Source organism: Buteo buteo, chromosome 7, assembly GCF_964188355.1.
Source record: "Buteo buteo chromosome 7, bButBut1.hap1.1, whole genome shotgun sequence".
NCBI lineage: Eukaryota > Metazoa > Chordata > Aves > Accipitriformes > Accipitridae > Buteo > Buteo buteo.
The window spans coordinates 6,213,249-6,226,886 of NC_134177.1; the positions used below are offsets into that span (position 1 = coordinate 6,213,249).

General features: G+C 46.6%; 1 protein-coding gene across 1 annotated transcript; it reads left to right on the forward strand.

Annotated features, from left to right (window-relative positions):
• The first annotated feature begins 2,033 nt into the window (after positions 1-2,033).
• On the forward strand, positions 2,034-12,914 carry CLDN11 (claudin 11). The gene is made up of 3 exons (XM_075033192.1): positions 2,034-2,401; positions 5,095-5,259; positions 11,381-12,914. The coding sequence occupies exons 1-3, from the start codon at positions 2,176-2,178 to the stop codon at positions 11,611-11,613; spliced, it is 624 nt and encodes a 207-aa protein (XP_074889293.1). The 5' UTR covers positions 2,034-2,175; the 3' UTR covers positions 11,614-12,914.
• Positions 12,915-13,638: the final 724 nt, after the last annotated feature.

The window sequence follows — 13,638 nt, forward strand, 5'->3', positions numbered from 1 at the left end:
ATTTTTTAAGGTGTTCACACTGTTGCCGAAATAAATGCATGCGTAGCACTTGCTTTAAAAATGGCAAATTTTAAGAATATTGCCGTAAGTGTATCAGTTTATTTAGCTTATAGCTGGGAAGTTACTCTTTGTTTTTTATTATCCTGTGAATCATTGTCCACTTGTAGCATACTGACTTACATTCACGTAAATATTGGTGGTGTTATTTATAACACTGACAAAATAGTAAATGTTTCCTGTCTCTATCGACATTAATGAAATAATTCAAACTGTGCCCTGTGGGCACCAGATTGAGTACTGTTCAGTAGTTCTAGTTACTGAAGTGTAAAATTTACTTCTTGCCTGTTGAGCTGCTGCACACTCTTTGACCAATACATTTGTGAAGGAAGCTGTGGCAGTGTAAGAAACTTCTGTGATTAAAGAAACCATGACTACAGGAGACTGAATTACAGGAGGATGTGTCCACAGCCTGCAAATTCATGCCCATAAACCTTTAAAAATGTTGGGATTTGTGCATTAGGATGCACCTGCACTATCACCATGTAAAACGTTTCTAATCTCAGCTTTGGGATGAAATGGGATATCAAGGTGTTGCAAACTTTTCTGGTATTTTGAAGAAAAATGAAATACTTTGTAGTACATATTAGAAATCTAAGTGTTAGCGTGATTTAGAGAATATGCATGGGGTTTAGCCTCCAAAGGACTGTGTGGTGACAGCATCGTTAGATGTCGGAGCTTGGGATCAGTCATCCCGAAGTGGTTAAGTATCCTTACGCCTGGTATTAATCAAAAAGCAGTATTAAGCTATGTCCATTTATACTCGATACAAGCAGATCAGGTGTTTAATTTACGGAATGCTATAAAGTTAGATGGAGGAAAGCCTCGTGTCCTTGAATTTTGAATCTAAGGAACATGACAAATGAAGCTTAGGATGGTCTTGTTCCTGTTTTTCACTTTATTTGCTAAAGAATGGGAAAAAAACCCGTTGGATGAAGAGCAGGATGTATTTCATTCCTGGCACCTTAATCCTGGAGTGTAGCTTCCAATAATTCCTTGTCACTAACAGCTCTGGGAATGAATCAAATTCATTGTTCTGTCATTTTCTTGTCCAGTTTCCCCCCCCGTCATGCAATGTGGACAGCTTTCCACTAGTGGTCTCTCCAGGCATGTTTTATCTGCTTAGATCCAAACCTCGCCTTTGCAAAATCCGAAGCACTGGAGGACGCACAACGATAAAATTTCATTAGGGATGTGTTGGCACCCGATAACATATATATATGTGTGTTTGTGAAAATACAAAGCAAAGTTAGGAAAATATCCTGCCTGCCTGTTTCTCGGGATGCAGAACGGCCTGTGAAGTTTCTCTTCTTTTGACATTTTGAAGTGGGCTGTTCCTTGTTCTGTCAAGTAGACTAAAATTTACACCCGTAATCAGTCTGAGAAAAAAGCCACTCATTTTAATTTTAGCATTCAAAAGTGGAAATAAGGTGCTGTTAAACACGTATTTAAGACTTGTCGAGTGTTAGTTAATACTTCTGAAAACCTAGGCACAAGCAGAGAATGCAGTGATGGATCTCTTACAGTTTTGCAGTTACTGAAAACATCAGGAAAGACCCAAGACTGATTTTGTCCTTTTACTGCAGCTGTGCTGATGGCTTTGATGAGACGACGGATTCCACCTCTGGAGTAACTCTGTCCACCACGTTTCTTGCCCTATCTTTCCAGAAGAGGTACCAGCGTGACCGTTCATCTTCAGCTCGAAAACACTGCCTTGATTCTCCTCCCTTGACGCTACATTTTGAATAGTTGGGCTGTCTGCATTTGAATAAAGCAGCCTGGTTTGTTTTTCAGGCAGGGGTGGGCGTAATCCTGCATCTCCTCCTCTCCGCACGATCCTTCCCCTCCGACTCCCTTGATGAACCGGCAGAAGTTGGGGCTCCCCGCTCGCTCCTCCCACGCGTTATGGGGCTGGAGGCAGCTCTAACCCCTCCCAGGGACGGAGCTGGGCAGAGGCAGCCCAGCGCCTGCAGCAGTGTCTGCGCAGGGACCTCATCCTACCAAAACCCCGTTCCCTCCCGCTCCCAGTAGATCCCGGCAGCCGGGAGCTGGGCGGCCGGCTTTGCCGAACCCCCGCGGGCGCTCTCCTGTCCGGCTTGTCCCCTCCAAGGGATCGAGATGGTGGCCACTTGCCTGCACCTGGCCGGATTTGTCTGCAGTTTCATCGGGTGGATCGGGGTGGTTGTGGCGACGGCCACCAACGACTGGGTGGTGACTTGCGGCTACACCATTACCACCTGCAGGAAAATGGACGAGCTGGGATCCAAGGGGCTGTGGGCAGACTGTGTCATGGCGACAGGTCTCTATCACTGCAAACCCCTGGTGGACATCCTCATACTGCCAGGTACGTGTGTCCCGGCCTCCCCCTTCCCACCCGGAGGTGAGGAGGGAAGCCTTGCTCCGAGCAGCGCTGGTCCTGCTGCCGGAGGAATCGATGGTGAAGCTCCTTCAACATCGTCAGCGCGGGAGATGGTCCATTGAATACGCTAAAGAATGTCAATGGTAGCTCTTAACGTGATTCTCATTAAATTATACCTGGGTTTAATTGTACCCAGGTATCACACGTTATCTGGGGCTATTAAAGTCCAGTTAATGTTTAATCATTGCTCTTAGTAAACGCTCACCGTTCCTTTCACATCTTGCATCTAGACTGCGTTGCAAAACATATATAGTATATTGAGGTATGATAGAGTATTTTGACTTTTGCTTTGAGAGGATGATGAACTATTACAAATGTTAAGGTTCTATTCCTTAAAATGGTTTTGAGTATAACGAATCTTTCAGCATCTATTATTAATGCTGCTATGGCTTTTAATCTTTGGAAGATCATCGTTAGTCTTGATGGTCTTGTGCTTCCCGCATGTTGCAAGGGAAGACAGAACTTTTACACAGCAAACAGATGAAACGATATTTAACTTGTCTTGATATTTTTCTAATTGTATAGTAATTTTCACCTAGTTTACTGCAAAGTGAAAATTAAGCAAGGTGTTTAATCAGTATTAATACATCTTTTGAGCTAATTCAACCTGCCAAAGTCTTGTGTGGTCTTGTCCTTGTAAGTTTAGCTGATGATCTTATCTGTTTCAATCACCCTTAACTCTGTAGCGCTTCTTCATTCTGCTATGGTTTAGATTGTACCTCCTCTAGCACATCAGAGAGGCCTCTTCGAGAGCTGACAGGGTAGAAATAACCATTCCTTGTAGTTTTCTTTCAAGTTTCCTTATTTATTTGTTTAAGCTGTTGTGAAAGTAATTTCACAAGAGGTTTGAAAGATTATTCCTAAATTTCTGTCCGTTACAGAGCATAGTCTGTATCACATAGTGCTTAGCAATATTGAATCTCTCAGACTAGCTCCTATTCTCCCTTTCTCTGTGTGTGTATGCTTTTATTTTAGTAGGTTTACATTCCTTACTGCTAACATTGTTCAATATGATCTGGAACAGGAGACAGAGAAAAGGCCTGCCCTGAAGAAACATTATTGAATGAAAGGTCTTTCAGCAGCAGAAAGCAATGCTTCTCTCCAGCAGAAACAAATCACAGACAAATGCTTCTGTTTGTAACCTATTTGATACCAATAGCTTTCCATCAGAGGGAAATTTATCCTGGTGTGCCCGATAGATGAAATGTATTTAGCGTCTTACATTGCCTCATTCAAGTCTTTAAAATGAATGTGTTTGTATTCTTGTTTAATTGGGATCGACTGCAGAGAAACCACACTGGGCACTGCCATCTCCTTTGTTTAGGGTCTCATCTTTTGCCCTGAACTCCTCAGGTAACTTTGTTAAGTTTCCTCTTGAAAAAATCAAGCAAATATTCAATATATGCAGAGTCTGCATTTCCAGGAACAGTAAAATCCTCATTCCTGGTGTCTTACCCGTATGTCAGCAGGACTTGCTTAAGGGCCCTGTTTGCTGATATTGTTTGAGGCATCACAAAACTCCATCTCTGCATGTGGCAGCTTCGTTTTGTTAATAAGAGGGGAAAGAGAGCCAGCATACTCGCTCTGCTGAGACTGTCCCGAGAGCTGGTGAAGGCTCACCAGGCACTGGAGCAAATCTGACGCTTGTTCTTTTTCTTTTGCATGCAAGTAATGACCTGGGTTTATTTATATATAAATTTTATAGTGATATATATTAAAAATTATATATACACAATATATTAAAAATATATTAAAAATGATATATTATTATAAAGAGACCCTCACAGAGTGGTAGAAATGTCACGGCCCTGCCCAGCACGCCCACAGTCCCTGGCCCCTGTTGTTCCTCACTGCCTTGTGTTTGGCTGCTGCTGCACAGGGCCAGGCAGGAGAGGGGTGGTAGCTGATGAAATGCCAGGGAATCCCGTGATGTCCGCAGGGACCCAGAGCAATAACGTGGCCCTTGGTTATGGCAACTCAAGCAGCTCTGCAAAGTGCAGTCATTTCTTCTCTCTAAGAGCTGTACCAGCGGTCAGCTTGAGCCACGGGGCTCCTCCGAAACCCCGCTGGACTCCTGAGGTGCAGCGTCGGGACGTGGCTGGGATTGCTGAGCATCCCTCCTCCTCCCGGGCCAACAGTCCTCAGGGCAGCCGGTGGTAGTATCTCATGGACCTGCCCGTTTCAGTAACGGGTCTTCAACTCTTCAGCCCTGCTCTGGATGACTGTGGACCTCCTCTGCTCACAGCAAGCTGCTCTTTAAGACTTCAAATTGTGTTATTTAATCAAAGCTCTCTCTATGACAAGATACAGGAAAACCCCTTCCTAGCTGTTTCTCCTACTTTCCCTTCCCGTATTTCCTAAGTCCATGATTTCTCACTGTTTTGCTCATGTTTTCCAGGCAGTGCTACTTGTCTGTTGGAAAATTCTGAGCCTGCACATCCCATGCTCACTAATCACTGCGCTGCAGTCTTGCTGTCTTAACTGTTTACACAAAGGATTGAACCTCTCTCCCGTACTCCACGCAAGTCTTGGGAGCTAATCAAACAGGAGCCTTTGTCCAAAGGTCTCCTTCTCTCGTGCCAAATAATCAAAATCCTCTTTCCTTGCCTCGCCAACAGGGTATGTCCAAGCGTGTCGAGCACTGATGATCGCTGCCTCCGTCCTGGGTCTTCCCGCTATCTTCTTGCTGATAACGGTCTTGCCCTGCATCCGGATGGGCCATGAGCCTGGAGCTGCCAAGTACCGGCGTTCCCAGCTGGGAGGGATCCTCATCATCCTCCTGGGTAAGGCGCCCGCCGCGTGTGGAGAGCTGGAGCTCTTCTTCTGCTCCGGGATGGCACGGTGCAAGGTGGTTGAACACCTTCACCTGAAAGGACGGTTGTCGAGGCTGGGCTGATCCTGACGATCTCCAGCATCGCTGCGGTCTGTGGGGGTGAACAAAAGGCACGAACAGGAGCGGGAGGACAAAGACAGGAGGCAGGGAGTGAAGCAGGGCGAAGAGGGGAGGGCTGCGAAACCTTACTGTGCATTGACTTGTGGAGTCCGCGGGCGCGACCACCGCCTGTGTCTGCGGGAGGGCGGTAGCCTGCAGGCACTGGTTTTGCTGGTTTGCTGTGGAAGCGATGCTATTTTTGGAAAAGGCTCTAAACTTAAAAGGAACAGATAGCCTCCGAATTTTCCCTGGGCATCGCGGATGCAGCTGGATCAAAGTAAGCTGAGGGCTGTGGGAAGGGAAGCCCATGGCTGAGGGGGTGCTGGTCCTGCGGGGACAACAGGGCAGGGACCAAGGAGGTGGCATGGACCTGGGAAGAGGGCTGGCATGTCCCCTGTGCCTCCCAACCCCCTCTGGCCAGCCTTGCCCTTGGCCTCCAAGTTCCCCTGGGAATTTCTTCCCGTCCCCAGTGCCTGCGGAGGAGATTGTTTTGAGCAGCGCAGACTGTGGAGCTCATTGTCCCCAGTCCAACACCTGCATGTTCTTGAAGCCTCGTCATCTCAGCAACAGGCTGCCGTGCCTTGTTTTTACCCGTCTGTGCGGCAGAGGAGGAGGGGTGAGGGAAAGTGGCCTCTTTGTGTGGCTCTGCCGGTCGCTGGCAGCCCGCGCTGACATCATGCCCATCTTCTTCTTCTCCTTATGTTTTTTTCAAGTGGGCACTGGATGTAGCTGCGCACTCGGAGGGGCTGTCCTCTGGACGCTCCTTCCTTGCAAGCGGTCCCTCCTCCAGTGCCTCGGTGAGAAGCAGATAGTACGAGTCGGTACGTCCGAAATCTCAGGGGCTGAGACCGAGGGGCCCTTTCAATGTCTGCGGGGTTTAAGGGCACGTTGCCAAAGCTGGAAGTCCTAAAATCAGCTTTATAGGGACATCTCGATCATGAACAGCCACGTTAAAGAGCTGTTGGAACATGGCCTTCACCCCTCTCCTGAAACCTTGAGTCATGTATTTAGGCTTGGCAAAATGAAAGAAAAAGTGGGTTTTTTTTCTGCCTGTGAATGAAATCTTGGTGCTGGAGGTGTCTGCTCTGCTGGATTGCCCCTGCCCAGGATGGGGGAGGCCCAGCAGAGCTGCACTTTGTGGCAAACAAACACGAATTTTCGGTTGCAGTGAAGGAGAACCGTGCTGTAGATCAACCCTGTTTGCGTGGCTGCAGACACGGAGGCGAGAGTATTGCCCCTAAATCCCAAAGGGCAACAAAATTACAGGGCTCAGCATGCAGGCAGCAAACAAATTGCAGTGACAGTAGTGTTGGGTAACGCTGCATTAGAATAAGTGAAATCCCGTATCTTGCAGTGTTGCACCAGGGTTTGGGTCTAGCGTGCCCCTCTCCCATCCTGGTCTTGCTGCGGTGTGACACCAGGGAGGAGAATAGATGTTAGAGGATGGAGGAGATGAGTTGGGGTGGTCCAAAAGCCAGGCTCCTCTCCGCCTCAGAACATGGTTTTCCCGCTAAGTAGATCCTGTGAAGAAAGGAAATGTGTATTTACAGGGACATTGGCAGACGAATGCTCTTTGGGTCAGATTTGGACTTCTTACTGGTTTTTACCCCTGTGAGTTTTGAAGTATCTGCAGGTGAAGAGGTTTGCTCATGTCGGTGATGTCCTGAATGATCTGGGCTGGGAACAGCAGCCTGGTCACAATGTTTTAGTCACAATTACAATGATGCTCTTTTTGTCAGATCACAAATGAAGAATAAATAAGCTCCTTTTGCTCTTAAGTTTGGGGGTTTTTTGGGGGGAAAAAAAAAAAAGCCAACCCACATTTATTTTTACAAAACCCAATTTTTTCCAGGCTGATCAGTAAGACAGTCCCTTTGGAAGGAGAATAATGTACAGAACTTGGGACTTTGACATTCTTTAAGATGATTAATGATCCATTATTTGCAAAACGAGGTGTTACTGTTCCCAGAGCATTTAATAAGCATGAATCAGGGCTCAAAAGTCATAGTACTGACTTAAAATTCGTTACATTCTAGAAGTAATATGCCCTGGACTGTTCTTATTTACCATCTGGTCACTGAAGTCTTGTTCGTGGTTTTCCCCAACCGCACGGGTTCCAGCCTTTTCCTCTAAGTGGAGACCAACTCCCAGACCTCTGGTTAAAAGAAAACAACCCCCAAAACGCTCACTAACATAGCAGAAATAGAGAGTGGAGATGTGGTCAGGGGAGCTGGCCCCATGGCAAACTTCACTTCTTGCTCGGGGAAGGGATGGCCGTTTGTCACTGAAATCTATTAAAAAGGAAAACAGGGGTTGAAACACAGTGCGGAGCCAAAAAAAAAAAAAAAAAAAAAGAAAAAGTTGAAAACTTGCCAGGAAAACAATGGGCTCAGATATTCCATTGATTTTTCTGTCCACTGATAATAGCAGGCTGCAGAGTGCAACCTGTGTGCACACCCTCCTATCCTGCCTGCTGATGTATTTATGTCTTTGCTTGATCCTATCTGTCCGAGCGAATTGATTTATTGCCGAAAACAACCGTCAGCAGAGGTCTGCTCTGAGCCAGTATGAAAACATTTCATACGCTGGTGTTGATGGAAAAACCCTGGCCCATCCTGTGTTGTTGATACTAATTCGGGGGACCCCTTGCTGGTAACCAAGCGGGCATTTTCCTAATGGAGGTGAGGGACCCGAGCCACGGGAAAACAGAGATGAAAAATAAGTTAGTTATTGGGAATTACTACTGCAAAATGACTGTATTAGGTATTGTATACTAAATAAAGGATATTAGTAAGGTTTTCTGGACACTGCCTGAGATTTACTTGTAAAACCATAGATATCAAGATAAAAAGATTGCCTTGAACAGAGGCAAAAAAAAATCATGGATATCTATTATTTCAAGCAAATGCTTTGAAAGAGAAATCTGTGTGACTTTGAGTCATAATTAAATTTAGCTGTGAAAGAAAAGTATTCTTTCTTCTGCAGAAAGCCTTTAACTTACTGTTAAGGAGGTTGGCAGGGACTCACTGTCCCTCGAGTTACAATAATTCTCTTCTATCTCCCCCCCCCCCCCCCAAGCACCTCCTGTGCTTCTTGTCTATGTGTACTTCTATCTATCTGATTAAATTATGCCTGTAATGGAGAATAATGCAGAATTAACTTATGCCTGTAATGAGTTTCAGCTCAGCGGATTGAGCTACTGCAAGTCCATAGTCAAAAAGGACTTAGAAATGCTGGGAGCCTGGGATGTGTCCCTATGGATCTACAGCGATCTGATGGAGCAAGGACAACCATACCGAGTATTACCGAGATGACTTTTGCAGGATTGCCTACTCTAGCTGCAAAAAGCAGGCAAGCTTTCCAGTATGTGTGTGCCCCAACACATGCCTGTTTCTCCATCTAACTTAGTTGGTCTAACAGAAAAAAATTCCTTCTGTTTGCAGACTTTCTTTTACTTTTCTGCTAGATTATATTGACTACAGCAGCTCTACTATCTGAAGACATTCATATTTAGGGAGAGACAAAGAGTGTCTCAGAATCAGCACAAAAGAGAAAGGGTAATAATTTCTATTCGAAGAGTTCTTCCTTGTAGGCAGCTATTTTAGTCCTTGAAACTTACCCTAAAATGCCTTTTCCAATCCCTTTGGGTTTCTCAGCAAATCACTTTTTTCCCAGCCTTTCACTGTGATACAGCTAGAACAAAATTTGAGTTCACCAAGAAATATTGCAATTGCAGACCATCCTTTTCACATCTTCTCGGAGGATTTACAACCCAAACTAATCTACGCAGAGCTATGAAATTCAGTCCTGTTTCAGGGAGTTCCTCTTGCTGAGCGACAGGGTCACTGGTGACTGACAGCAGCTGGTAGCCTCCGAAGACACAGAGGTCAAACTAACCCGTGCAAAGTCCTTGGCCTGTGTTTCACAGCTTTCTAGTATTGTCAGCATTAAAATAAGGTGGTTTTACATGTCGTTGAGCCACACGCACAAGAGATGCCATTGTGTTAGCGTCCCTGAGAGCTCTTCTCACCCCAGTGCAAGTGTTTTCTTCGGTCCTGTGTTGTGGGGGAGGGTCTGGGTAGATAAGGCTCTTATAGTCCATGGACATAAATATATATATATATATATGTATTTACTACTGACAGAAAAAGAAAAGATGATTGTGTCTTTTTGGACAACAAAGAAGCTTTTTTTTCTGGGGCCCATTAGAATGCTTTGTGGATTCCCAACTGATACATTTTTGTTTTAAAGCTTTAGAGGCTCACGAGCTCTTTGCAGGACTGATCCCCACGCAGGAGAAACGCTGTTCTGCCCTCCCTGCCTTCTCCAAAAATTCCTTCCAAAGCCACGGGGCCCTTGCTTTGAGGAGGCCCCAAATTATTACTGGCTTTATTAGCATCCTCCAAATGTTCTTCTCTTTTCCATAAGAAAATATTTTCTCTCACAATAACTGCAGCTATTGGGGATGGGTTTTCTGCTGTACTGGCCAGGAGCTATGGTTTGTTCTCTGCTTTAACTAAACAATTTTATTTTTAATCTCACCCCCTTTTTTTTTCCCTCTTGCAACCTTAACTTTTTGACACTGCCTCTAGATACCTTTTAACGCAGTCGGTGGAAATCTGTAACGCTGCCACGGTCCTGTTATTGTTTTGCTCTGATTCCCTGATAGCCACAAGGATGGAGTCCTGCACAGCTTGTCCCGGAGGCAAGTAAATATTGACAGATTAATTCCTCTCAGATGTAGGGGCCATAAAGAAGTATTGTTTTAGGACCTGCTCCTGTGAGGTGATTAACACCATCAACTCCTGTTGCCCTCGGTGCATGTGGGGGATTTTGCAGGGCGGAGGTAGGGCCCTTAGCGAGGGTAGCGAGTGTGACCTTGTGTAGCACAAGGAGAACGCAGGGCACGTGTTTTCTCCCCGCTTGGAGCAAACCACGCGCGTGTGCCGCACACCGAAACACTCTGGTCCCTAGCCTGGCCGCCTGCAAAACGCTGAATTTGTACCCGCTTTACTGTCCTGAGGGAATCTACTCTGCGTGTCACCTGCCCGGCAGTCCTCGCAGCCTTCCTGCTTTTTGTGGGGAAAAAAACCTATGGAATTTCAAGCAAAATTTGAAGTCTGCAGTCATTTTTTGACCCACTGTAGACTCTAGGTAAAATACTCTTTTCCTTTCAGATGAGGTTCCATTTCTACTCAATTAGGTTTCTAGAGAGCTTTGCTGGCTTTGTCCCCATCACTTGATTAGAGAAATTTTCCCCAGGGAAGTGGAATCTGCTTTCCAGAGTTGTGAGACATTTCCTTCTCTAAAAAGAAAAACCCCTAACAATGCTGTACTGCTGCTTATTTTGTCCCTGCCCATTTTCTGCTTGTATTTTATAAACCCTGTTCCGTCTTGCTAAGTGCTGGGATACTTCATTAATGTTTATGTGACCATTCAGTAGAGCAACTGCAGAGATGCTGATTGACATGGGCTGAGGACGTAACATGTGAGTTCATGCAGAAATAGCGATTTAAACCAGTTGACTCTGGGCCTCCGATTTTCCTGTCTCACCGATGCATACGGCTTTCGCGGTCTTGCTTCATATCTAATCTATTCCTAATTCCGCAGCATTCCAGAGCATTGATTCCAGGGATGACTTCCGTTCTTCGCCCTTGAAGACATTTCTAGGGAACAAATCTGTTTCCTTTGTCATAAATCTATCGGTGTCAAGCAGCGGTTGTTTTTTTCTTCTCGTTTGTCGGTGCCTGAGAGAGATGGTCGTCTCAGAGATGCTGCCTCCTGCTCGGAGATCTCTCGGACCGAGACCCGACGCTGATGCTCCGGGGTCCCACCGCAGGACTGCGAGGGAAGAGGGACGGGCTCGCTCTCCGTCCCCCGTCCCGCAGAGCCTTCCCTCCCCTTTGGCGTGCTTTTCGTCCCCGCGGCGGGGTTACGTGCTGGAGTCACCTTTCCTTTCCGTCTCTCCCCAGCCATGTGCGGCGTCGTTGCGACAATCTGGTTTCCCGTGTGCGCCCACCGCGAGACCACCATTATGAGCTTCGGCTACTCCCTGTACACGGGCTGGATCGGCTCTGCCCTCTGCCTTTTCGGCGGCTGCGTCATCGTCTGCTGCTCGGGTGATGCCCAGACGTTCGGTGAAAACCGCTTCTACTACGCCTCGGGCTCCAGCTCCCCTACCCACGCGAAGAGCGCTCACGTGTAAGCGTCCTGGGGATGTCCCACGGCTGCCGTCGGATGCTTTGGCTGGTGGGTTTGTGTGCCCTGGGTTTGCTTCTACTGACACACACTGCTGTCAGGCTCCCGGGGGAAGGTTTAGAAAAGCAGCACAAATGTCTGGTAGTTTGAAGCGTTATTCTCCCCATCTGTTCCCCCCCCTTTCTCTCGAAAAGAAAGCTCCAGCCAGCCCTACCTCCTGGTCCTCCCCATTTTGTCCTGACCACCCGCCCCATCTTCTTGCAGCCAGGATGACTCGGATGCTTTGGGGTTGTCGCGTGGGTTTTAGGGATTTGGTTTTATTTTCCAGCTCCCCTGATTATAGGAGAGTTTAAAGCAACAGAACAGAAACAAGAGAGACACTTTCCCATTGTTCGAAGGACTCTGGCAGCTCCTCCCACCACATCACTGTTTGCTTTCCCCTGCTCAAGGTCTCTGCCTTGGCACGGTTTGGGCGAGAGGGTAGGGAGGAAGGCTGTACTCTCCAACCGGGCAAATGTTTCTCTTTTGGAACAAGAGTAGGGGAATTTTTTTCTGCCTTTCTCTGTAAATACTTTTGTATGAGTTTGATAATTTTAGTAACAATATTTCCCCCGCCCTCCCCCAGTCATCAGTATGAAGGAAACAGAACCCAAAGGTCCTAATGATGTGGTAAATAACAGTGTCTTTTTATATAGTTTTAAATGACTTTGGGGGCTCTAATCCCCACACTCTGGTTTGGTTTCTTTTGTTCCTTTGTACAGATCAGTTACTAAAAATGTATTTTTACATTTTTTTAAACTCCTTGCTTTCTTCCTCTAAATTTGTGTTCTGTCTCGCCTCATTAAAGTAGCACGTTTTAACACACAGTATAATGTACCTGTTACAATACAATTCTGGTGAATACTGATGATGCCTTTGTACTTTCAGTGAAATACTGTACAATAAATAACAGAGTACCTGCAACCACTGGCTTCTTTTTTTTCCTTCCTTCCTGTGTGTTTCCATAGCTAGCTTTTCCATGACAGGGATTTCCCAATGATTTTGAAGATGATATTTTTTTTATAGTGGTTCAGGATGAGAGATTGCGCTGTGCTGTGGAATTAAGTGGGCCTTTTGTTTTTTGGGGGAATATTTAAAATATGAGCAATCTTCCTACAGGGTACTGACCGCTGTCTAATCCATTTGTTCTTTCAACGTTCCCGATAGCAGCTTGCACCAGTGGTACCGACTCGTGGTACTTTTCATATCGGGGAGACTTAGAAACCTACTGAGGCGGTGGAGATTTACCCCCAGCACTGCTTGGGTGTGCTGAAGTTGAGAAGTCATGCTGCTGGAAGTGCTCTCAACTAAAATAAGAATCTGATCTGGGGTCATCGCTCTGATTAAAACCGTGTAAGATCACGATCTAACTCTGTCCTTACCAGAGGCTGTAGCAATTTAATTACGTTGATACAAAACCCCATCTGTTCCCTGAGATGTTAACTCAGTTCAAATAATTTGTGTGAGCCAGGCTTCAGGAGCAGAAGAGGAATAGCTGCTCTTCAGGAATGGATGCAGGGAAGAGCCCAGGTGTTGGCTGTGGGAAGAGAGGGGATTGAGCAAGCAGAGGAGAGGACCAGCCAAATTGTTTGGGGTGAGGGAGAGGAATTTGAAGACAAGGCTGCTCGTCAAGGCTCGGTGGATCAGGGACTGTCCTTTCCTCTCGGTCTACTTTCAGTTGGAGAAGCCGAAGTGGGTGACGCAGCCACGGGCGAGGATGCTGTACCCCTCACCTCCTTCCCGTGGGAAACTGAGGCCAGAGCATTTAAAAGGAGTCAAGAGGAGGACTCCTGTGCTCCACAACCACCCTCTGCCCGCACGGACAAGAGCTAGGCAGCAGCTCTAGCGTCTGCCTTTAAGACCGAGCGGTCTTGAAGGCGCAAACTCCGCATCGCTGCCGTCCTGTACAATGTACCCGAGGCGAGCAGCGGCGCGGGGGGCCGGCGGCAGGACACTTGTGCCCATTACATCAGAGGCAGGGCACAGGCAGTTG